Source organism: Ailuropoda melanoleuca, chromosome 1 (genome assembly GCF_002007445.2).
Source record: "Ailuropoda melanoleuca isolate Jingjing chromosome 1, ASM200744v2, whole genome shotgun sequence".
NCBI lineage: Eukaryota > Metazoa > Chordata > Mammalia > Carnivora > Ursidae > Ailuropoda > Ailuropoda melanoleuca.
Genome location: NC_048218.1, coordinates 210,806,622 through 210,831,298, shown reverse-complemented (window position 1 = coordinate 210,831,298; position 24,677 = coordinate 210,806,622). Strand labels below are relative to the sequence as shown.

The window sequence follows — 24,677 nt, the reverse complement described above, 5'->3', positions numbered from 1 at the left end:
ACTGGAACTACATGTATCTCTTATTCTTCTAATGTTATTAAAGCTATTTTAATATTTAAACCTACTTTATTTCAGAATTATAACTTTACTCAATACTGTCAGCTTTATAAAATTTCATTAAAGTAGTAAATATTATTATAAATTTGTCTTTCTTAGGTAGTCATGCTAATACATGATAAATGTGCCTGAATTGTCGTGCCGCTGCCCATAGTGTGCAGTTTATGTTTCAGCCCGAGGTATACGGTCTTTCTGTCTCACAGATCAGGAGGCTGAGAACTAGGGAGAGTAAAAGATAGTGCCCCATGGGGGCATCTGGGAGGGTCAGGTGGTTAAGCTTTTGACTTTTTTTTTTTTTTTAAGATTTTATTTATTTGACAGAGACAGCCAGCGAGAGAGGGAACACAAGCAGGGGGAGTGGGAGAGGAAGAAGCAGGCTCTCAGCAGAGGAGCCTGATGTGGGGCTTGATCCCATAACGCCAGGATCACGCCCTGAGCCGAAGGCAGACGCTTAACCGCTTAGCCACCCAGGCGCCCCAAGCTTTCGACTTTTGATCTCAGCTCAGGTCTTGATCTCAGGGTTGTGGGTTTGGGCCTCACATCGGGCTCCATGCTGGATGTGGAGCCTACTTAATTAAAAAAAATATAGTGCCCCGTGAATTAAAGAATTTGAGTTAAAACAAAACTAAACCAAAAATATAGCCTTTTCCCACTTTTCACTTCCAGAAAAAGTCCCTCCATAATCTTTCCAGATCCTTTGGCTCCTCAAATTTCAAAGTGGATCATTATATCTAAAGAAATTGAAAAAGAGGTAGTTGCCAGAAGGCTAGATGTATTACAAAATGAAGCCAAACCCAAATAAACAAAATACCCTGACTAGCACAGAAATATAATTTAGAGAGGATTAAGCATGATATGATAGCTAATGCTAAGTATAATTTTATTTTCTACCATTTTGGTAAGCTAGACACCACTTCTAAGTGCTCTGTTGGTAGGTTGTTAAAGTCCTTTCTGGTGACACTCTTTAATGATATGTTGGGATAGTTGCTGTAGTTTTGTTATTTGCTGCTTGTTAGCACCGTGGACTGTTTCAGGTAGAAAACAACAGGCTTGTAACATAAATGGTTCTGTAGTAAAATGGGCATATTGACTAATATAGATTAAAACCATAAGCTTCAGTAGGGTGTATTTATCAATGTGTGCAGAGGGAAAAAAAACTCCAGTATTTTATGATTTGCTGTTTGTTAAGAAAGTATAGATAATATAGGGCTAATAATATAGGGATAATATAGGGTGCCTTAGTTGGTTAAGTGTCCTGCTCTTGATCTCAGTTCAGGTCTTGATCTCAGGGTTGTGAGTTCAAGCCGCATGTTGTGCTTCACACTGGGCATGGAACCTACTTTTTTAGATCATAGAAGGTAAGTAGTAGAAATCATCCCCATGGGTTTTATTTAATCTAGTATTACGCCAAATGGATTTTGTTATAACAGTTATTTTGCATTTTAAATTATTCTTAAAAAGTGAATTTAAAATATCTTTTATTCTGGGCTATTTTTTCTTAAATGATTTATTTATTTATTAGAGAGAGAGAGCGAGCACACACGCATGAGCAGGGGGAGGGTGAGGGGCAGAGGGAGAAGGAGAAGCAGGCTCCCCACTAAGCAGGGAGCCTGACATGGGGCTCAATCCCAGGACCCTAGGGTCATGACCTGAGCTGAAGGTAGATGCTTAACCGACAGAGCCACCCAGGCGCCCTATAATCTGGGCTATTGAACAGAAATGCAGAGTAATAATAAGAGTAAAAGATTAAAAAATTTTTACAGCAGCAATTTACCCCCAAATTCGTGGTGGTGTTTTGCTAGTGGCCATTGAGTGTGCTTTCTTGGTCTGCGTGGGGAGGCGTGATGCACATTACAGGAATTTTTGGGACAGCTGAGTGGTTTGCTCTGAGCTTAGCTTCACAGTCATTGAAAAAACATAACATTTTTTTTTTTCTGGAAGATATATAACTTTTTGTGGTAGTTATTGTATTATTGGAGTTGAATTTCCACGTGTGGTTTTTAAAAATAACAGTACAGCTCTTTGATGGAATACTTGCCTGTGACTTCTCTATTGTTCCTGTTTATCATTTGTTGGTGCTAGTTTTGTTCTTATTAGTATTAGTATTACTTCAGAAAATATGTTAATAAAATCAAGCTAACCTGTACACCATTATAGTGTAAATCATTGTTCTAAAGAAGCCATCCTGTTAGTGGTCTGCTTGGCTTTTTCTCCTCCCTTTTCTGTTTACTGCTCGTCTTCTTCTAAGCACCAGACCTTGAGCAGATGAATTTAACTTCTGAGTCTCAAGATCATAGATGAGTTGGCTGAAAAAGAGAAAAACAAGAGTAAGGATCTATAAGATTTTTTAAAATAATATTTATTTTGTTATATTAGTCACTATACAGTACTTCCCCAGTTCTTGATGCAATGTTCCATGATTCATTATTTGCGTATAACACCNTATAACACCCAGTGCACCATGCAATACGTGCCCTTCTTAATACCCATCACCGGCCTATCCCAATCCCCCACTCCCCTCCCCTCTGAAGCCCTCAGTTTGTTTCCACAGTCTTTCATGGTTCATTCCCCCTTCTGTTTACCCCCCCTTCATTCTTCCTTTCCTTCTCCTACTGATCTTCCTATTTCTTATGTTCCATAAATGAGTGAAACCATATGATAATTGTCTTTCTCTGCTTGACTTATTTCACTTAGCATTATCTCCTCCAGTGCCGTCCATGTTGGTGCAAATGTTNAAATGTTGTGTAATTGTTCTTTCTGATGGCTGATTAATATTCCATTGTATATATGGACCACAACTTCTTAATCCAGTCATCTGTTGTAGGGCATCTCGGTTCCTTCCACGATTTAGCTATTGTGGACAATGCTGCTATGAACATTGGGGTGCATATGGCCCTTCTCTTCACTACGTCTGTATCTTTGGGGTAAANTCATATGATAATTGTCTTTCTCTGCTTGACTTATTTCACTTAGCATTATCTCCTCCAGTGCCGTCCATGTTGCAGCAAATGTTGAGAATTCGTTCTTTCTGATAGCTGAGTAATATTCCATTGTATATATGGACCACAGCTTCTTAATCCAGTCATCTGTTGAAGGGCATCTCGGCTCCTTCCACGATTTAGCTATTGTGGACAATGCTGCTATGAACATTGGGGTGCATATGGCCCTTCTCTTCACTATGTCTGTATCTTTGGGGTAAATACCCAGTAATGCAATTGCTGGATCATAGGGTAGCTCAATTTTTAACTTGTTAACTGTTTTCCAAAGTGGCTGTACCAACTTGCATTCCCACCGACAGTGTAAGAGGGATCCCCTTTCACCACATCCTCTCCAACATTTGTTGTTTCCTGCCTTGTCCATTTTTGCCATTCTAACTGGTGTAAGGTGGTATCTCAAGGTGGTTTTGATTTGAATTTCCCTGATGGCTAATAATTTTGAATATTTTTTTCATGTGTCTGTTAGCCATTTCTAACTGGAATACTTGAAAACAAGAGAAATACATGGTAGGAGTTGTATGTATTCCTGGAGCAGGAGGGAGCCCCAGATCTCTAGCCATCTGGTTCATACAGCCCTCCCTAGTGTCCACATCACCATGACAGGAGTGAGGAGATGTCCCAGGACTCAGCCCTGTCCCTGTTAGGCTCCTGCTTCTCTAGGCCCCAACATACAGCCTTACTTTGGTGTCTGCCTTGAGGCCAGGAGGAGTAGTGCTTGCATTCTGTCCTTCCCCTTTCTGGTAGTCAGCATAAGGAGCCCAGAATATCCAGGACCCTTGCATCTCAGATTGTCCCCCACATCTCTCTACGTCTCATTTTCTTTTCTTTTCTTTTTTTTTTTTTTTTTAAAGATTTTATTTATTTATTTGACAGAGATAGAGACAGCCAGCCAGCGAGAGAGGGAACACAAGCAGGGGGAGTGGGAGAGGAAGAAGCAGGCCCAGTGGAGGAGCCTGATGTGGGGCTTGATCCCGTAACACCGGGATCACGCCCTGAGCCGAAGGCAGACGCTTAACCGCTGTGCCGCCCAGGTGCCCCTCTACGTCTCATTTCTGACCTGATTTCCTACGGTCCCTGAGCTCCTGAAACTCTGCTTATACCTTGTGGAACCATGTGGCTCTGAGAGCTGCTGGGTCTTATTAGCAGAGCCACCTAGATCCTCAGTCTTCTCCCTCTCGCTAGAAGAAACTTGGCTCTCCCAGCATGTACTGCTTCTCAGTCCCTCAGGTGGTAGCTCTGTTCTTTCCCACATCCCTCACTTCACTCCTCCAGGAGTTTGGGCAGGTGTCCTCTCATTCTCTTCTGCTGCTTTCACACACTTTGAATCTCATGTTATTAGATCGTGACCTGATTACTTCTCCCTTTTCACTCCTTTCCTTCCAGGCAAGTCTTCTTCCATCCTCTAGGTTTTAGTTCCTTGTTCATGATCATTCTTTCTGCCAGTATGCCTATCACAACTGGTGATTTCAGTGTCTGCATGGATGACCTTTCCAGCCTGCTTGGCCATCCACAGACCTCTCTTTTAATGGTCTTTCTCAGCCACTTGCTGCCTGGGGCCACAGCACAGGCCTGTCACCAGTGGGGACAAAATCTTGTGTGGTCTCACCGTCAGTCACCCTGCTCTCCACTCGCTGCCTGTAGTGTGCCATGCCGTATGGTTCTTCATGCCATCTGTCCATCTTAGTAACTTTTTACTGCCTTTTCTCCCTCACTTCCTTCAGACCCTCGCTGCCTCACACGGTTTAAATTCCTGGGCCATCGTTTGACTCAGTGCGCTGCTCTCTCAGTTCTCTTTCCTTCTCTCTGCTTGGCCAAACTCTAGCCTTGGTCATAGCCAGCTCTTCATGTTCTCAGCACGCACACCTGTTCAACTGACTGACTGTAACTGCCTGCCTGGAGTTTCCTTAAATGTATGACCAGTATATTAAACGTACTTTACATTCTCCTGGAGTCATTTTGTGTCTTCTCTTTCCTCAAGACTTCTTCACCATTACTCTCAGCCGATGACCTTGCTTCCTCTTTTCTTGAGAAAATAGAAGCAAGCATGCTGAAATATTGACAAGCTTTTTCCTTGATTGATTCATCTTCCTGCAACTCCCCCAACACGTGCTGCCTTTTCTACTGATGCTGTGAGTGGACTATCTGTGCTTCTGGTGAAGCTCAGCCCTGCCCTCATGCACTGGATTCAGTTCCTTCTCCCTGATTCAGGGATACACCTCTGGCCATTCTACTGTCTCTCTGACATAACCAATCTTTCTCCAACTGGATCACTTCCTTCAGCATAGAGCTTTGCTCTAGTTTTTCTCAACAGAATGAATAAATGGAAGGGAGGCAGGCAAGAAAGAAAGAAAGAAAGGGAAAGAAAGAAAAGAAAGAAAGGAGGAAAGAAGGAAATGAAATCAGTCTGTCTTGACCTCCTATCCCTTGTGGCTCACTATCTCATTGCTTTGCTTGACTTTATAGCAGAACTCGTGGGGTTGTACACTCATCAGTTTCATTGCTGTGCTCCACATTCGGTTATGGAGCCACTCTCGCCCCCACTGCTGTACTGACATGCTGTTGTCAAGTTGGCTAGTGACTGGAGTCCTCAACTAACCACCCTCCTCATTCCACTTGGTTTTCAGTTTACTACACTTTCCTTGTTTTTTTACTTAAGGAGCTACTGCTTCTCAAAAAACTGCTGGTTTTTCTCTGTGTCCATAGCTTCTTCACACTGGAACGCCTCATGCCTCAGGCCTTAAACTTTTCTCTTGTCTGTTTACCTGCACTCCTTTGGTTATCTTATCTGGTCTCATGGCTTTAAACACCATGTATATGCTGCTGACTTCTCCTCTGACCTCTCCATCCGGGTAGTAGACATTTCTACTTGGCTGCCTCATAGGCATCTCAAACATACCTTGTCTAAAATCAGCTGAAGATCTTATTCCCCGTTTCTGCTTCTGTTACAGCTGTCCTGTCTCTATAGGTGGCAAATCCAGTCTTTTAGGTGCTCAGGCCAATTCCTTAGAGTCTCTTTCTCCTAATTCCCATAAGGATTCCTTTAGCAAAGCTGTTGGCTCTAGCTTCAAAGTATCTGCTTGCATGTCACCATCTTGGTTTGAGTGACAGTCACCTCTTCGTTAGATTGTTGCAGTTGTTTCCTAATTAGCCTTCATGTGTCTATCTTTGGCCTTATAAGTCAGAAAAAGTGCTTGAGATGTAAGTCAGATCTTCTCACTTATTTGCTCAAAGTTCTCCAGTGGCCTCTGTTTTCAATCTGAATAAAAACCAGTTTTTGCAGTGGTTCCCTTTCTGCCCCCCCCCATGTGCTCTCTGACTTCTTTCCTGCGGTCTCCTTGCTATTCTTCCCTGGCCCGTTGCCTCCTGTCCCAGGGCATTGTGTTTCCCTTTTGCCTCCTGTCTTTCAGGTCTAAAGATCCCCTTCTCAATGGGCTTTCCCACATTGGAGCCATGTGGATATGATTAATATTGCCAAGCTTCACCTTTGCTCTGGCACTTCTTTCCCTCTTTCCTGCCTTATGTTTTCCTGTAATACTTTCCACTTTCTCACGTACTGTTTTTCTTTTTTATATATTGCCAGTTTCTCCATAGTAGAACAGGAACTGCATAGGGGCAGGGGGTTTTTGTTCATTTTCTTCCTTTCTGTACCCCTGATCACATGATGTCCCCAGTCACATAGTGGGTTGGTGGTAAATACTTGTTGGATGAGTAAATGAAGAGATGAAAAACATGCATGATGGAGAGTTGTCATTTTACCATAAGGAAGTGAAGAAGGCAGAAGAAATAAAATTTGGTGATAGGATAAAAGAATTAACATGGAGACAGTATTTAGGAAGGCCCACAGTAGTAGAGACCTCTGAAGACAAGCCAAGATTGTGGGGCTGGAGGACCTTATGCCCTGGGGTGTTAGTGAAGAAGCAGAGATAAGGTGATTTCCCCTAGTGTGAAGCCATGAAATATGAGCAATCAAAATCCATTTCTACTCCAGGACCCTAGAAGAGTAGCCCAACAGAAAGTCCCATTACATTAATTGTGGTAGAAAATCTTTTGTAATTCCTACCCAGGATTAAGAGGATGCATATATCATTAGCATGTTTAAATGTTTAAGTAATGCAACAGCATTAATTGAAATAATTAGCCTTCGTGTGTATATAGCCTATGGGTGTACTGGGTAACTTTAGAAGTACCATAATGAATAGGAATTATTTTTTATTGTTTAAGTTCAAAACCTTGACAGTTCTTTTAATGTAATTTATTTAAAAATATTGTAGACTTTGAACTTAATGATTCAATTCGATTTTGTTAGGTACTATTTTCATCTTCATGATAAAAAGTTAGTATATCAATTTTGGTAGTAATTACTTTTCTGCTTGATTTTGATCTTTTTTTAAAAGCCTTTTTCATTGAAGCTTGTATTAATTCTTTATTCTTAAGAACACAGAAAATGTACTTGTTTCATTTTTTGTGGAGTGTCACGTTGCAGTACCTTTGTATTCTGAAAAATAGAAGATTGAAAAAAAATAACTCATTTGATCTTTTCATGGAACCTAGTTACCTGTCAGAAGCAATTGTTCACCATAAGTCTTAGAATCTTGCTTATTTATCACTATGTTGAGTTTGCCAGGCAGTTTTATGACGATGCCAAGGTTTACAGTGGTATTTATGCTTGGTTTAGAGTACCTGCATCCTGTCAGAGGCATTTTTTTTATCATCACCGTCAATACAGTTTGCTGATTTGGTCATTACTTATCTGACGCCTTTTAGATAACACCCTTTATGTTGTAAGGAAACTTGTATCACATCTTATGTTCTCTACATACCTTCATTTTGATTTTCTTTAGCTATTCTTCTATAGTCTAGCAATGGTTATTCTAGGAATACTACTTACTGTTGGTTGTATCACTGAAGTTGAGAATATCTCAAATGAATCAGACCCTGGGCCACTTTGAGCAATGATGGGTTTGGACTGGTTAAAGGTGATCAAATATCAACTCTCATCAACAACATCCATAGCAAAAATTGTTGACACTCAGTGACCCCCCTTTTTGGCAATACTATGATAGAAGAAAGTGTCTAGTAATATCGTGACTTCCAGAGCTAACAGGAAAGAATATTAACTCTACTGGTGAAACTAATTAAGTGGTTTCTTTCTAACAAGAGTACCAACATTTGGGTCCAAATGTCTGGAACAATGAGAGATACCTTGCTAACAATTTATTCAGCTTCTTGAGCCATATAATCACTTTCTTGACTATAATGGTGGCCCAAACAAATGATTTGTTGTAAGATGTGAGGTGACTGAAGAGTTGTGAGATAAGATACAGTATCAGTAGATGAGGAATAGTTGGAGAAACAAACTGTAGAATAACTTAAGAGTCAAGTATCATATATTCTCTGCAATTTAGAGGGAGATTGCTGTATATAAATGATCTAAGTTTGTTAGCAGAAAATCAAATTTAATATACATGAGCCACTTGTTCAACCACAGCCTATTTGGATGATAGTATTCATGATAGTACCGTATATAAATATGAAATTTAAAAAATAATATTTTATCTAGTTTAAGATCTACCAATAACTTATATCTAAGGTTAAAAAAAGCCAATTACTTTAATTGTATATAGCTTTTTTTAAAAAAAGATTTTATTTATTTGAGAGAGAGAGAAAGAGAGCACGAGTGGGGTGAAGGGCAGAGGGACAAGTCAACTCCCTGCAGAGCCTGACGCAGGGCTCAATCCCAGGATCCCCACATCCCAATCTGAGCCGAAGCCAGAGGCTTAACCGACTGAGCTAACCAGGTGCACCAGTACGTAGCTTTTTATAACGTTCTTAAAGCTGATTGTTTAATATTTTCTGTCTTGTGGTTGTTTATAATGAAAGTGTATTTGAATTTTCAAATTGTGTTGGCTATCGAAAGTCTTACATTACTTGATTCTGTACTTAGCGGTATTTTTGTGGATATGTCACAAGAAAATAGAAATTAATATTTTAACAAATATTAGCATTGAAGATGGAATAGAAATAGAGTGAGTGTATGGATTGTCTGTCTCTTTTATAGATAATAACAGAGTTTGTTGATGCTGAGATAGATGCTTTAGAGATTTGAATGTCCAGGCTTCAGTTTTCAAAAACTTTCTGGGGCCTGCCTCATCGGCAGTGGCTCTGTGCTGAACGGTGATTGGTGTTTGCTATGAGGATGGAGACTGTTCACTCTATGAAGTTTAAGGAGTCTTGGGCTTTAAACAACAAAAGTACTTGAGGGGCCTCACAATCTGGTGATAGAGATCACATTGGTCAATTTAATGTATTAAGTATAATCAAAATTTTAAAGAGTTATAGCAATAGATTTTCTAATCAACTTTTTTTTTGGTTATATGCTAAGTTAAAAAGTTAAATGAAAAACTAATCTGTTTATACTAGAGGTGTCTACTTCTAAATAGTATTCATTATGAGACTTAGTTTAGGACACTAAGTTGTTTAGGGAGATTTATTGCTTCACATTATTTGAATCATTTACATACCAATTTAGAGATTTATATTTATTTTAAAAAATGCATTACTATTTTAAATTAAATAATTAGTATCTCCCTTTCACATATGAATGTCACTTAAAGCTATCTTATGTATTAAGGCTTAGTTACTGAAGAAATGCTGGGCTTTGGGAAATTTTGTTATCTTGGACACAAAATATTTTCAATACCACACTAGTTTTTCAGCTTAAGAATAAAGCCGGGAAAAGTTGCCTTCAGCTATTAGTTTTCCTGAATCCAAAGAGACGGGTGGGGCAGGATCAAAAATACTTACTTGATCAAAGTTATTGGCTCTGAAGGTATTCTTACCTGTGTAAGGAAGATGAAAGGTGTTGTTTTTATTGCACCCTAGTAACAGTGTAATTTTGAACTAATTGGTGTTGAGCTGCCAATCACCTAGGGGAATGCAAATAGATACTCTTCTAATTTCCTTTGAGGTAGTGAAATCTTATGTCGAGGCTGGAAGAAAAACAGAATAATACCGTTAAATTGACCTTAAATGAGCTGCTTTGTGGTTTTCTTGGAGAATCCCTTTTTATTTTTCATGACGAGTCCAGACAGGTTTTGTCTACCAATTTGACTTATTGACTAGACAATGCTGACACGGAACATGTTAGATTCATTTTGAAATAAAGTAAGGATAATACAATTGTTCAGGATATTTTGATGTTTTTTTTTAGTGCAGCTTAAATTCCCGTCACATTCCAGTGATTGTTTGCAGTGTGTCTTGATTCCTTACAATAGCTATCTTTCCTTTTGGTCATTTATAATGGAAGATTCTGCTTAAACAAGCTTGCTCTTCCTCACTAAGGTAATGATACATATATAGTAAAGGATGGTAATGTCTTTGAAAATTGTGTTATTCCAGGTGAATCTAATCATTTAATGAAAGCATGCTTTGTTTGAAGATAATGAGAATGTATTCTTAATTTTTGTATGCATGTCGGTATTTATTAACTGTTGTATGCCTAGCATTGTGTCACCTGAAAATAAAAACACAGCATTTCATAAATACTACTTTAGTTATTTTTCCTTTGAAAAATATTGTGATTGGTTTAGATATTTGTATTGAGCTTTGTAGATATCACACCCACAAAGTAGGCATTTCTGTCTTTTCACATAACTTAAAATAGGCAGCAGGAATACTGTTCCTTTGATACCTCTGCCCTTTCAAAATTCTGAATACTATCAGATTATTTTTCTCTAGCACTGAACTGGTTACTGAAATAATGCTTCTTTATAAACATAGGGAATGAAGTGTAGTTTGGAATTATATTTGTAATTAGTGAAGTTAAATGAGCATTAACTACAGGTACATACCATATAATTTATGAAGAAATGGGATAAAAAAGCAAAAGGTATCTATAACACTGTTACTTAGTCGAAGCTTTGATTCAAAGACACTTGCAAACCTTATAATACTATGCCATCTTACTGTAAGTCTCCTTCTCATATGGAGGTATTCATTGACTCCATAATTTGTCTCCCTTTGGCTTTGGCTACCAGAAACTCTATAAACTACATTCATAGTCAAAGTTTAGTAGTTTTGGGCCACACTTGCTGAATATCTCTGTCTTTAACCCTGTTCTTCTGTAAATGTCAATTATACATTGACTAGTAAAATAATTCAACTCAGGAGCTCTGGAAGTACTGTAGAACAGGTTAGTGCATTCAAGACCTAAGGCTCTCCAAAAGAGAAGGTATTGAATTTCTCTCTCTTCAGTGATGGACGCAAGTGAGGAAGGAGGTGCAGAGGACACAGTACTTACCTTTCCTAGAGACCCAGGGTAAGGCTAGACTTTCGTGACTCTCCCAAGGGGGCTTAGAAGAAGAGCCTCTGAATTCCCCTAGTGCATTAGACCTCTGCCGTCTTTCACTTTGGCCCTGTTCCTCTGTTTTCTTTCTCCCTTTGAGAAAGGAGTGCTGCTGCAGAGAGAGACACCAGTGCACTGACGCTTCTTCCTGCATCATTGTTTCTGGCCAATTCATCTCCAGGCCTCCAAAACAGAAATTGCTGGGCCCTCAGAATGGTTTGTCATTGTTTGAAGGAGTCTCTGACTTGATTCAGTGTGAAGGGAACAGTAGCAGTGCATAAAGAAAAATGATCACTTGCTTAAGGCTGAGTGATGTAGGTTAAGATGAGTATCCAGAGCAGTGATTCCCACTGAAGTTAAAAGTTAGTGGAGAGACAAATAAGAATTTTTACTTAGTCCCCAAAAGTAACATGGACTTTTAAGGACATATAATTAGAGAAGAAAAAAGGACCACCTAGAATATAGAAAAAAGGACCACCTAGAATATGAAAAAAAATTAAAAATTCAGTAGACAAAAGACGAAATAGTCCTTATGGTAGGCAGAAGAGTGACCCTGCAAAAGTATCCAAGTCCTCACCACCCTGATCTGTAAATATTTCCCATGTATGACAAAAGGGACTTTGTAAGGTAATTAGGTGAAGAGTCTCAAGATTATCCTGGACCATCTGGTGGGCCCAGTGTCCTCACAGCATTGTTATAAGTGAGGGTTAGAGAAAGAGATGTGATAGTGGAAGTAAAAGTAAAGTGACCTCAAGAAGGGACCATGAGCCAAAGAGTGCAGGCACTTCTAGAAGCTGGAAAAGGCAAGGAAACAGATTCTCTCCTAGAGTCTCCAGAAGGAGCACAGTCCTGCTCACACCCAGATTTCAGACCTCTGACCTCTAAAACTGTAAGATAATAAATTTGTAGTGTTCAAGCCACTAAGTCTATGGTACTTGTTACAGCAGCAGTAGGGAATGAGTGTAGTCTTTCTGAGAATTGAATTAATTATCTGGTGGAATCAGGTGGGAGAACCATTTCATGGCACAAACCAAAAGTACAAAGAGAAGGAAACACCAGTGAAATGGAAGACACAGACTGTAGAGCTAAGCTACTTAATCTAAGTAGTAAGCATCTAGAAGGAGGAAAAAGAACAAGTAGAAAAAAATTAAGTAAATAATAATAGAAGAAAATGTCAATGAGCTGAAGAAAGATTTTAGTGCAGATTAAAAGACCACAGAGTCGTAGACAAGATTATTAAACAGGACATTTAAAAGATCTAGATATATTGTGTAGCATTGTCAAATTCCAAGAATAGTGATGATAAAACACCTTACAAGCTTTCACATAGAAAAATCACTTATGAAGGAGAGAGAAATCAACATCAAACTTCCCATTTGTATCCTGTTAAGGATTATTGAATAATAGTGTTAGTTTTAAGGGTGGGGGGGAAGATTGCAATGAAAAACTCATATATTTATAAATATGTCATATGTATATTAGGGCCAAAAAAGGTATTCATTTATTCCTTCATTTTATATCTGTACATTGAGTATCTAATTTGTGCTAGGTACTATTTTAGGCATTAAGGTTATGGCAACTTTTACACTGAAAGAAAAATTTAGTAATAATCTTATTAATTAATTTGATGGGGGTGGGGGGAGGGGCAGAGGGAAAGGGAGAGTCTGAAGCAGATTCCATGCCCAGCGTGGAGCCTGTCTCAGGGCTTGATCTCAGGATCCTGAGATCATGACCTGAGCCAAAATCAAGAGTTGGATGTTTAACCAACTGAGCCACTCAAGCGCCCCAGTATACTAAATATTTTTAAAGCAATTTCAGCGAAATCTAGGATTTAGGAGGAGTGGGTGGGAATCAATGAAAGAACAGATATAAGTATCATGAAAGCTTCATGTGAGTTGGGGGCACCTGGGTGGCTTGGTCTGTTAAGCGTCTACCTTTGGCTCAGGTCATGATCTCAGGGTCCTGGGATGGAGCCCCGCGTTGGGCTCTCTGCTCAGTGGGGGGTTCTGCTTCTCCCTCTCCCTCTGTGCGTGCGCACGTGCGCTCTCTCTCTCTCTCTCGAGTAAAATCTTTAAAAAAAAAAATGAAAGCTTCACCTTGGTGCAGGAAAGTTATTCAGTAAAGCATCATTATGAGGTTATAACTATGTTATATTGAAAAAAAAGCTGAAGTCTACCTGTGTTAACAGTGAGAAAGTAACCACCGAAGTGCCAAATTAACATGGGGAAAAAGAATAAACAGAAATTCTACTAGCTGAGAAAAGAAGAAATAAAGAGCAAAATAAATAGAAATTATGAAATTACATGAAAGGAGAAAGAGCCACCAGTCTTCATAATAAGCCAACTTGTGGATGGCGGCACTCTGACCCTGGATGTCACTGTTGAGCTATGGGAAAACCCATTTTGAAGCCCACTCTGCGTCTAAACTTTTATTTTTTTATTTTTATTTTTTTTAAAGATTTTATTTATTTATTCGGCAGAGATAGAGACAGCCAGCAAGAGAGGGAACACAAGCAGGGGGAGTGGGAGAGGAAAGAAGCAGGCTCATAGCAGAGGAGCCTGATGTGGGGCTCGACCATAACGCCGGGATCACGCCCTGAGCTGAAGGCAGACGCTTAACCGCTGTGCCACCCAGGCGCCCCTAAACTTTTAATTTCATGAAATTATTTTCTTTTTTTTAAGCTACTTTGAGGTTTTTGATTCAGTGGAAAACATCCTGTAATAAATACACCTCATTTTACATATGAGAACACTGAGGTTCAGAGAATGAGAACTTAAGAAAACCCCAATAAAATTTGGAATTTAGCAGACCTAGGAAAACCTTAGAAGCAGTTTAGCAGACCCAAGGAAGCTAAATGCTAAGCCATCTGTGCTTGACTCATATCCTGGAATCCCCCGAGTCTTAAGAGGTGGCACCACCAGATACGGAAGTGGACATGAAGTGGAATAAGTTTAAGATAAGGAGGGTTGGTTTAAGAGTCTGTTGATGAAGCGATTTGATCTCCACATGTTTTCCTTCCATCCAAGGTACCAGGCACTGCCTCTTTCCTGCCCCAAGAGCAGAGGGAGGGTTGTTCTCCAGAGAGAGAAACCGAGGCTGTGGCCTGGACCCAGTGTGAAGTGGAGGGTGGGTGAGGGCGCACAGGCTCCCGGCTCCTTTCACTTGGACCGCCGTGCTTTAATACCCCAGGAGATCACAAGAGTCTTATCTGGGGGGTCTGTGTAGCCCAGGAGGGCCCCCCAGATACCAGCAGTAAGGTATCCTGCATGAAAGACCTGGGTGGATTACCTAAGAAGAAGTTGTCAGCCACCACCCCACACATTCTTGAGTTTCACATTAACATGTCTAGTGCTTCATTCTTTTTTTTCCCCCCAAAGATTTTATTTATTTGGGAGAGACAGAGAGCACCTGCAAGTGGGGGGAGGAGCAGTAGGAGAAACAGACTTCATGCTGAGTGTGGAGCCCTATGTGGGGCTTGATCTCACAATCCTGAGGTATGACCTGAACTGAAACCAAGAGTTGGATGCTTAACCAACTGGTGTCCCAGTGCTTTATTCTTAAATATGAGCAGACAACTAAGGCTCACCAGACTTCTGAGCCACATGAAAGGAGAGGTCAAAACAAATAAGAAAGACCACTGAGGGAGACAGAATATACACTAGAGAAAAATATTTAAAAATAAACCTGTTAATATCCCGAGAAAGACCAAGATTGCAGTCATGAGAAAGGCCAGGATTCCATAAAAATGGAGTATCTAGTGCACAGAAAGAGACTCTTGATAATTAGAAATAATGACCTGTCTAAAAGACTAGAAGATAAAGAACTTCTTTAGAAGATAGGTAAAAATGGCAAAAATAGGAGAAAAGAGTTTAGAATATTAGAGAACCAGTTCAGGATATCTAACATCCAACTAACAGGAATTCCAAATGGGAAGAGGAGAGAAAATTTCCCAGATCCGAAGGATGTGAATTTGGAGATTGGAAGGGCTCATTAGTGCCCCGCGTAGCACATGGAAAGGGACTCGCTGCAAGAACACTGGGAGCAAAGATCCCATGCATTTCACAAGATGAAAAGCAGTTCACACTCAAGGGGACAGAAAGAAGAACTTCAGACTTCTCAGAAGCACTAGAAGCTGGAAAACAATGAAACAATGACTTAATAATTCTGACGGATAATTAGTTTTGACCTAGATTTCATACTTAACCAAACTATAAGAGCAAAGACAAAATACCCAGTCTTACGTAGTCTCAAAAATACTACCGCCCATTCATCTCTTCTTTGCAAGCTGCTGGAGAGGCCGTGTGCCGCTTAAATAAGGGAGTGAAGCAGTGAGAAGGGCAGAGTTGGAAATAAGAGATGTGCCATAGGAGAGGAGAGAACAGGGCCTGGGATGCCAGTGTGCAGCAGGCCTAGAGAGCAGCCTGTTCAGGCCAGGGCGGGTCTCAAGACTCCAGGAGTTGCTCCCAGATAATGCAATGAATGGGATGACAGGAATTTAAACACCAAGAGAAAAAGGTGTTTTGGGAGGAGAGGGTGGCTTTGAGACAGGGATAAGTACATAGAAGACTAAGCAGATAGGAAAAATGACTACTTCTAGCGGTGGGAAGAACCCTATATGGAAAAAAGGAAAGCTAATCATAGTTTATTATGTGAAGCAGTGGATGGCATTTCTTTTGTAATAATGCAGACACTGAATATTGATGTAACCAAAATGTCCAATAATCCACATGGGGGGGGGTGGCAAGGGGTGTGGTTTGGTAGGAAGGGCATAGTTAATACTTGGAGCTGGAAAATCAAGACCCAGCAAGCGAAGCTGTTTATTTAGTGCTAAGAAGACAAATACTGAAAGAATCAGCTAAACAACTTGAAGTGGCTGTCGTTGGGTAGGTGGAACTGGGAGGAAGGCAGCATGTATGTATGTGCCTTGTGCAAGTATGTGGCACTTGGAATTGTGTGCATGTTTCATTTTGATAAAGATAAAATAAAAAAAAAATTCAGAAGTTAAGACAAGTAGTATGGAAGGTATAAAATCAAGTTTATCAGCTATTATAAAAAATTATACTGAATGCAAGTACTTTATTTTAGTAAATGTAAATGGGCTGCATTCCACTGTTAAAGAACAAGAGCCTGTCAGATTGGTTTATTCAGCCGTTTTTCTATAAGCACCTATTGCCCTTTCTTTTAGTAAAACATCTGATTGGGCTTTGTTGTTTCTCCTGTTTGATCACATTTGTGGAACCGCTTGTCAAAGTTCTTTGCCTCCCCTACTCAAGGAATTAACGTGACTCTGACCTATGCCATTAGGACACTGGAAATTTAGTTTCGATCCTAGCAACATAAAGACTGAAAAATTTTTTTCTTGATCTTAGCAACATGAAGACAAAATAGTTGGGACTGGTCCATCCCAGGTATCATATTATGAGGAGACAGTCCATCTATTCCTGCCACCTGGAGCCTCCCAGCTGCCTGGTTCCTCTCCTTTCCAGGAAAACTGGAAGTTTTTCTCCTGGTTCTGTCTCATGACTTCCTTTTCTGTTTTAACCAGTCAGTCAATTTCAGTTGCTTATAACCAACGATCTCTAACTGATAAGGTTAAACCTCAAATAAGATTCAGCTCTCTCTCTCTCTCTCTCTCTCTCACACACACACACACACACACCCTTTTAATTTTAGTCTTTCTTTTTTTGTCTCTTATATGTAAGTCTGTAATAAATCAGTAAGTAAGTAAGGCAGGTAAAAACAAAAAGAGAGTAGAACTTAATGTCCACAAAACAGAATTTAAGTGGAAAAACATTAAAGACAAAGCGGGTCATTATCTAAAGATAAAAGGTGTGATTCATAAGGCAGGTGTAACAGTCTTATAGGAACCTGAAAAATTTAGCAGACAAATACAAATACATAATGAAAAAACTCTTTATAACTGAGAAAACCTAACCAATAAAGGTACATTTGTAGTAGGAGATTTTAACTTATCCATTTCAAAATTTAATGGATAAAATAGAAAGAATATGGAGATACACAAGTCATTATAGAAATAAGTAGAAAATGTGAATAGGGAAAATCCATGTGATAAACATCTGAAAAGATGCTAACCACATTTAAGGAAATGCATGTTAAAGTAACAATAAGAAAACATTTTTTATCCAACATTTTGGCCAAAATTCAAGAATTACAACATCCAGTGCTAGGGAAAATATAGGAAGAAAATAGGTACTTTCAAAAGCTATACATGAAAATGTAAATTATTACAGTAATTTTTTTTTTCTTTTTCTGAGAGAGATTGAGTGCATGTGTGCACATGTGAGCGTGGAAGTAAGGGCAGAAGGAGAGAGAGAGAGAGAGAGAATCTTAAGCAGGCTCCATGCCCAATGCAAAGCCTGTCTTGGGGCTCGATCTCACGATCCTGAGATCATGACCTGAGCCGAAATCAAGAGTCCAATACTTAACTGACTGAGCCACCCAGGTGCCCTGATTTTTTAAAATTATTACAATATTTAAATCATTACAATAAATTACAGTATTTGGATGGAAGTAACCTTTAAATACCTCTTAACTGTAAATGCTTATATCCTTTGATTCGGCAATAGAAATATTGGAATCTGTCCTAGAGAAACAATAGAATTAGAATGTACTGGATATGCGTACAGAAATTTTTGTTGCAACATTGTGTGTAGTTGCAAAGGATAGAGGAAAACCTGACTAGTCATAAGTGGAATAATTCTGAATAAAATTGAAATGCATCCATACTTTGGAATGTTATTCAACTGTTAAGGGAGCTGGCACTATCTGTAAACATGGATGTATCATTGACTAGGAAAGCAAGTGGTAAAATAACATGTCTGATTTAACTCATTCCTAAAAATATATAATAGAAACCATGCGTGTGGTATATATGAATATTTGCATGATCATGAAGAAAGGTGTGGAAGCACCAACCGGGCTGTTACCAATTGTCACTTTAGGGGGGTGGGATAGAGAAGGAGATCGTTTCACTTTCTATAATCATATGATACTTTTGTCATTAATGAAAAATTAACAGATCAAGTAAAAATTTTATTGAAGAAGGCATTTTCTAGGAAACGTAGTATTTAATCAGCAAGAACTTGGCGGTCTTAAGTAGTAAAGAAATGAATATGTTTTCCTGTGAATCACAGCAGTATTTGTTTTTATTCTCCGGGATCAGGATTTGTAGTGTGTTATCTTATATTTTAATTAAATATGAGGGTTACCCATTCTGTTTGTAAAGGTTCTATTGTAATGCTTCTAAAATATTTTTGCTTTTGATAGGGCTATCTTCATCAGTGGAATACAATATAACGGAGTTGGAGCAAGAACTTGAAAATGTGAAGACTCTTAAGACGAAATTAGGTACTGTACATTTTTGTTCTTGACTCATGTACTGGTCTTGGATTCTTTCCAAAGACTTTCCTGTAGTCTGAAATATTAAAAAAAATTATGAAATCTTTAGTTTATGTTACAAGCTTCCAATCTGTCCAAAGCTATTGATACAGACTGTTTTTTAGTTTGGGGAGAGGATAAACATGTATATACTCCCTTTTTTGTTTTGTTTTGTTTTGTTTTGTATGTGCATAAAATGACTTTTCGGGTCCTGATGTTCAGAGATGTCACTCTGTTGTCTCTTCACTTGCATTATTGCTGACAAGTAATCTTCTGTCATCCTCATCTTTTGAATTGTCTTTTTTTTCTCTCTCTGCTTTTACGATGTCCTCTTTGTCATGGACTTTGCACAGTTTGATTCAGATGTGCTTTAGAGTAGTAGTCTTTATGCTTCTTATTCATTGGGTTCATTGAGTCTCTTGGATCTGGGAATTTGTAGTTTTCATCTGATTTGGAACATTTTTGGCCACTGTTTTTCCAAATGTTTTTTTCGTTTCCTCTCTGTGCCCCCCTTTCAGGGACTCCAGTTACATGTACACTGACCCACTGGAAGTTGCCCCCCAAACTCACAGATTTCCCTTTATTTTCCGGATGTTTTTCTCTATGTGTTTCATTTTGTATAGTTGTTATTACTACATCTTCATGTTCACTGCTCTTTTCTTTTGGGTATATAATCTGCGTTTAATCCCATCTATTTTTTTTTTTTTTAAGATTTTATTCATTCATTTGACAGAGATAGAGACAGCCAGCGAGAGAGGGAACACAAGCAGGGGGAGTGGGAGAAGAAGAAGCAGGCTTCCAGGGGAGGAGCCTGATGTGGGGTTCAAGCCCAGAAGGCCTGGATCACGCCCTGAGCCGAAGGCAGACGCTTAACTACTGAGCCACCCAGGCGCCCCTAATCCCGTCTATTGTATTCTTCTCAAACACTGCAGTGTTTTTTTTTTTAAATTGTTTTTAAATAGGCTCCACACCCAGCATGGAGCCCAGTGCCGGGCCTGAACCCATGACCCTGAGATCAAGACCTGAGCTGAGATTGAGTTGGAGGCTCAGCTGACTTAACCCAGTCATCCTCAGACACTGCAGTTTTTAAATTTAGAAGTTCTGTTTAGACCTGTTTAGTCTGTGATTTTAGTCCACTTTTTAAAAAAATATGGAATATATATGTTTTTATCTGCTAATTCTAACTTCTGTGTTAGTTCTTGATAGATTTTGATTGATTGACTTTTCTTCTCATTATTGTGTATATTTTTGTGCTTTTATGCTTGCCTGGCAATTTTTGATTGGACAGTGGACACAGAATCTTATTGCTAGGTGCTGATATTTTTGTATTCCCGTAAGTGTGGAACTTTGTTCTGGGATGCAGTTAAGTTACTTGGAACCAGTTTGATATTCTTGGGTTTTGCTTTAAAGGCTTTTCAGGCAGGACTAGAGCAGCATTTCCTTTAGGGCCAATTGTTCCCACACTAAGGCAACAATGCTCCTGATTTATGAGGTCTCGTTCCTATCTTGTGGGGAGGAGGCCCTATTCTTGGCCCTTTATGATGTTTGGATACTGCTGTTCCACCTGACCTTTTTGGGTGGTTCTTTCTTCAGCTGTGGGTTGTTTGTTCATGTACCTGAGCTGAAGACTCAAGGATGACCCTTTGAAGATCCATGGAGTTCTTTCTCTGAGGACTTTTGTCTGTGGTACTTTGCTCTATATAGTCCAGCTAACTTGGTCTCTCCACACTCTCATTTTATGTCCTTAACTCAAGGAATGAGTTGGGGTTTGCTTGGGTTCCTGTGCCTGTGCCGTGGCCAGCAAACTGCCACAAGACAGTAAGCAGGGGCAAGCCCAGGGCTTGCCTTGTTTGCTTCCCATCTCTCAGAGGTCATTGTCTTTCTGTGACCACACATCCCAAGTCTTGAAACTGTTTCATATGCATGTATTTTTTGGTTTCCTGATTGTTTCAGCATGGATGGAAAATTGGTCTCTATTATTACTCTGTCTTCAGAAATGAAGTCCAGTGTTTTGTTGCAGAAAATTTATTCATTTTCATTTTTCTTTTTTATTGAAGCATAATTACCATGCAGTGTTATATTAGTTTCAGGTGTACAATATAGTGATTCAGCAATTCCATATATTACTCAGTGCTCATCATGATATTTCACCCATCCTCTACCCACTTCCTGTCTGCCAGTCACCAGCTTGTTCTCTGTATTTGAGTCTGGTTTTGTGTTTGTCTTTTTTTACTTTGTTTTGTTTTGTTTCTTTAATTCCACATATGAGTAAAATCATATGGTATTTGTCTTTCTCTGACTAACTTACTTCACTTAGCCCAGTATACTCTAGCTCTGTCCATGTTGTTGCACATGGCAAGATTTCATTCTTTTTTGTGGCTGCGTAATATTCCCCCCCCCGTGTGTGTGGGGCATGTAAATGTATACATATCACATCTTTATCCATTCATCTGTGGATGAATACTTGGGTTGTTTCCATGTCTTGACTATTGTAAATTAATGCTGCAGTAAACATTGGGGTACATATCTCTTTTTGAATTAGTGTTTTTGTTTTCTTTGGATGCCTAGTATTGGAATTACTGGATTGTTTGGTAATTCTATTTTTAATTTTTTGAGAACCCTCCATAGTGTTTTCAGTGGTGGCTGCACCAGTTTGTATTCCCACCAATAGTGTTTGAGGGTTCCTTTTCTCTACATCTTTGCCAACACTTGTTATTTCTTGTGTTATTGATTTTAGTTATTCTGACAGGTATAAGATGATATTGTGGTTTTTATTTGCATTTCCCTGAGGATGAGTGTTGTTGAGAATCTTTTCATGTGTTTGTTGGACATCTGGATGTCTTCTTTGGAAAAATGTCTATTCAAGTCCTCTGTTCATTTTTTAATTTGGTTCTGGGTTGTGTAAGTTCTTTATATATTTTGGATATTAACCCTTTAGTGGATATATCATTTATAAGTACCTTCTCCCATTCTGTAGGTTGCTGTCATTTTCATTTTTGTAAACAACACCATGTTGTCTAAAGTTACTTTATTCCATTCTGCTGTTGATGGATATTTGATGTGTTTATCTTTTGTTATTATGAATAATATTGGTATAAACATTGTTCTCCATGTCTCTTGGTACATGTGTTTTTTCAGGGTACCTACCTGGAAGTGGAATTATAGGGTCATTGAGTATGTGGATATACAACTTTTTAAAAATAATGTCAAATTATCTTCCCAGGTAGTTTTATTATTTTGCATTTGTTTTAGGCATGTTGCTCCTGTTGCTCCACATCTTTGTCAACAACTGAAGGTGTTGGACTCTACATTTTTACCAATTTAGTGGATATGAAGTGGTTTTCACTGGTGTTTTATATTGTATGTCCCTGATTTGTGTTTCCAGTGTTCATTTAGCTTCTGCTTGAAAAACATCTGCTAGTATTTCATTAGTGCTGGTTTGTTGGCAATGACTTCTCTCAGTTTTTGTTACCTGAAAACATTTTTACTTACCTTCTCGTTGGTAGGGCATTTTTACAGAATTTAGAATTCTTTTTTTTTTTTTTTTTTTAAGATTTTATTTATTTGATAGAGACACAGAGAGAGAGGGAACACAAGCAGAGGGAGAGGGAGGAAGAAGGCTTCCCACTGAGCAGGGAGCCCGATGCGAGGCTCAATCCCAGGACTCTGGGATCATGACCTGAGCCGAAGGCGGGTGCTTAATGACTGAGCCACCTAGGCGCCCCAGAATTTAGAATTCTTATTTGGCAGTTTCAACATTGAAAAGATGTCTTTCTAGTGTCTTCTGATTTCTGGTTAAAAGTTGTGTTGTTGCCCTTTTGAAAGCTTTTAAGATTTTCTTTCTGTCTTTGTTTAGTAGTTCTACCCTGATGTGCTCAGATTTGGTTTTCTTTGTGTTTATTCTTCTGAGATCTGCAGCACTTCGTAAGTGTATGGCCTACTGTCTTTTATCCATTTGGGGACTTGTTGGCCATTGTCTCATCAAATACTGCTTCTGCTCATTTTCTTTTAGTTCCTTTGACCCTAGCTGCACATGTGCTAGACCTTTTCACTCCTGTATTGTTTTCTGAGTTTCCCCTCCTTTATCACATTCTTTGAGCCATGGTATTTTCTATTGGTGTGTCTTCCATTTCACTCTTTTCAGCTGTATCATAACTATTGCTAAATTACCTCTTCAAGTCTTAATTTTACAGTATTTTTCAGTTCTAGAATTTTCAGAATTTTGTAGTTACTTTGTAGATTCAAATTATGACATTTGCCATCTTGTCATTTTTCTTATTGGACATGTTAGTCATTTTAAGGCCTCTTTCTGGTAAGTTCAATTTCTGGATAAACTGAAAGTCTGTTTCTATTATCTTTTTTCTTTGTCCTATCTCCAGGGAACATTTGGTTGTCAGGCGTTTCTTTTCTTTTTCTTTTCTTTTTTTTTTTTTTTTAAAGATTTTATTTATTTATTTGACAGAGAGAGAGAGACAGCCAGCGAGGAGAGGGAACACAGGCAGGGGGAGTGGGAGAGGAAGAAGCAGGCTCCCAGCGGAGGAGCCTGATGCAGAGCTCGATCTCATAACGTCCGGATCACGCCCTGAGCCAAAGGCAGATGCTTAACGACTGACCGAGCCACCCAGGCGCCCTGAGTGTCAGGCATTTCTTACACAAAATAAAAACTCTGGATAATGTTTTCTTCTTGAGAGGATTTACTTTTTCTTCTGGTAGGCAGTAAGAGTAGGGACAAATCCTTTCATCTGTCTGGGCTGGTGATCGTTCCAGAGTGGTTTTGGTCTTCACAGGGGGAGGTCAGTTTGCAGTTTGGCTTTGCTCCTAGTGTATAGCTTTCCTAAGTGAAAGCCTGGGTGTTTTGTTGTTGACTCTGATACCATCTTCTTCATGAACCCTGAACTTTAGTTTTTATCTCAAGAAATGTGAACCCGACAGAAGCTTTGCTCTTTGCTGTACTTTCCTGTCACTCTCTCAGCCTGCTGGCCACTGGTGCCTTGAAGGGCAAGAGGCTGAATGTTAGGCTCCCTTCTTTTTCTTTCCTTTTCTCTGTGATCATAACCTCTCAAATTTAGCTGCCTTGGTAGTCCCATACTCCAGTTTTTGTTTTCCTGATGCTGTTGAGTTTGCTGAGAGCATTGCTTTAGCATCATTTTCTTTTACCCACTAGTATTTGCTTGATTTCTCAGCTTCATGGGGCCATGTCAGTTATATGTTAGAAAACTCTGTTGAAGATAGTGCAAATGTGAAGGCTCACATCAATCCATTTCACAGAGTATTGACCTCACAGTTTTGTCGTGGTAGCTCTGTGATTCCTTCATGCAGATTATTTTTCTTGGTTAAGTTTGATTGGTTTTTACCAGTTTTTCATAGCATGAGGATTGGTGTGATATCAGCTAGATCACTGTAGCTGGAAGTTTGCTTCCACCTTTAGAAAACTGGAGATACTTATCTTTAGATTAGAGGGGATTTTTACTCATGTTACTTTATTCACTCAAATCTATATCAATATGTAAATCTACATCAAATGCAAATATTTCTATATTTTAATAGGAAGCTGTGTATTAACAGTACATTTTATTAGCAACTGAAATGTCTTTACAGAGCTAAAATGTTATCATCATAGGATTGAGGTATTTAATGTAGCAAAGTGATTTTAAAAGTCTGATTTTTATAGTTTGTGGAGGAAAATTAAAAATAATTTATGTNGGGAGAGGGAGGAAGAAGGCTTCCCACTGAGCAGGGAGCCCGATGCGAGGCTCAATCCCAGGACTCTGGGATCATGACCTGAGCCGAAGGCGGGTGCTTAATGACTGAGCCACCTAGGCGCCCCAGAATTTAGAATTCTTATTTGGCAGTTTCAACATTGAAAAGATGTCTTTCTAGTG

General features: G+C 39.2%; 1 protein-coding gene across 13 annotated transcripts in view; it reads left to right on the top strand.

The window, feature by feature from the left end:
- LMBR1 (limb development membrane protein 1) overlaps window positions 1-24,677 on the top strand; it is a 178,047-nt gene that overhangs the window by 105,655 nt on the left and 47,715 nt on the right. For all 13 annotated transcript variants that reach the window (XR_004619410.1, XM_034639997.1, XM_034639971.1 and 10 more), the window contains one exon: window positions 18,685-18,765. Coding sequence is in view for 12 of the 13 variants with exons in the window: in XM_034639997.1 (XP_034495888.1) it covers window positions 18,685-18,765 (81 nt within the window). In the remaining variant the exon portion in view is untranslated. The remainder of the gene's footprint in view (window positions 1-18,684; window positions 18,766-24,677) is intronic.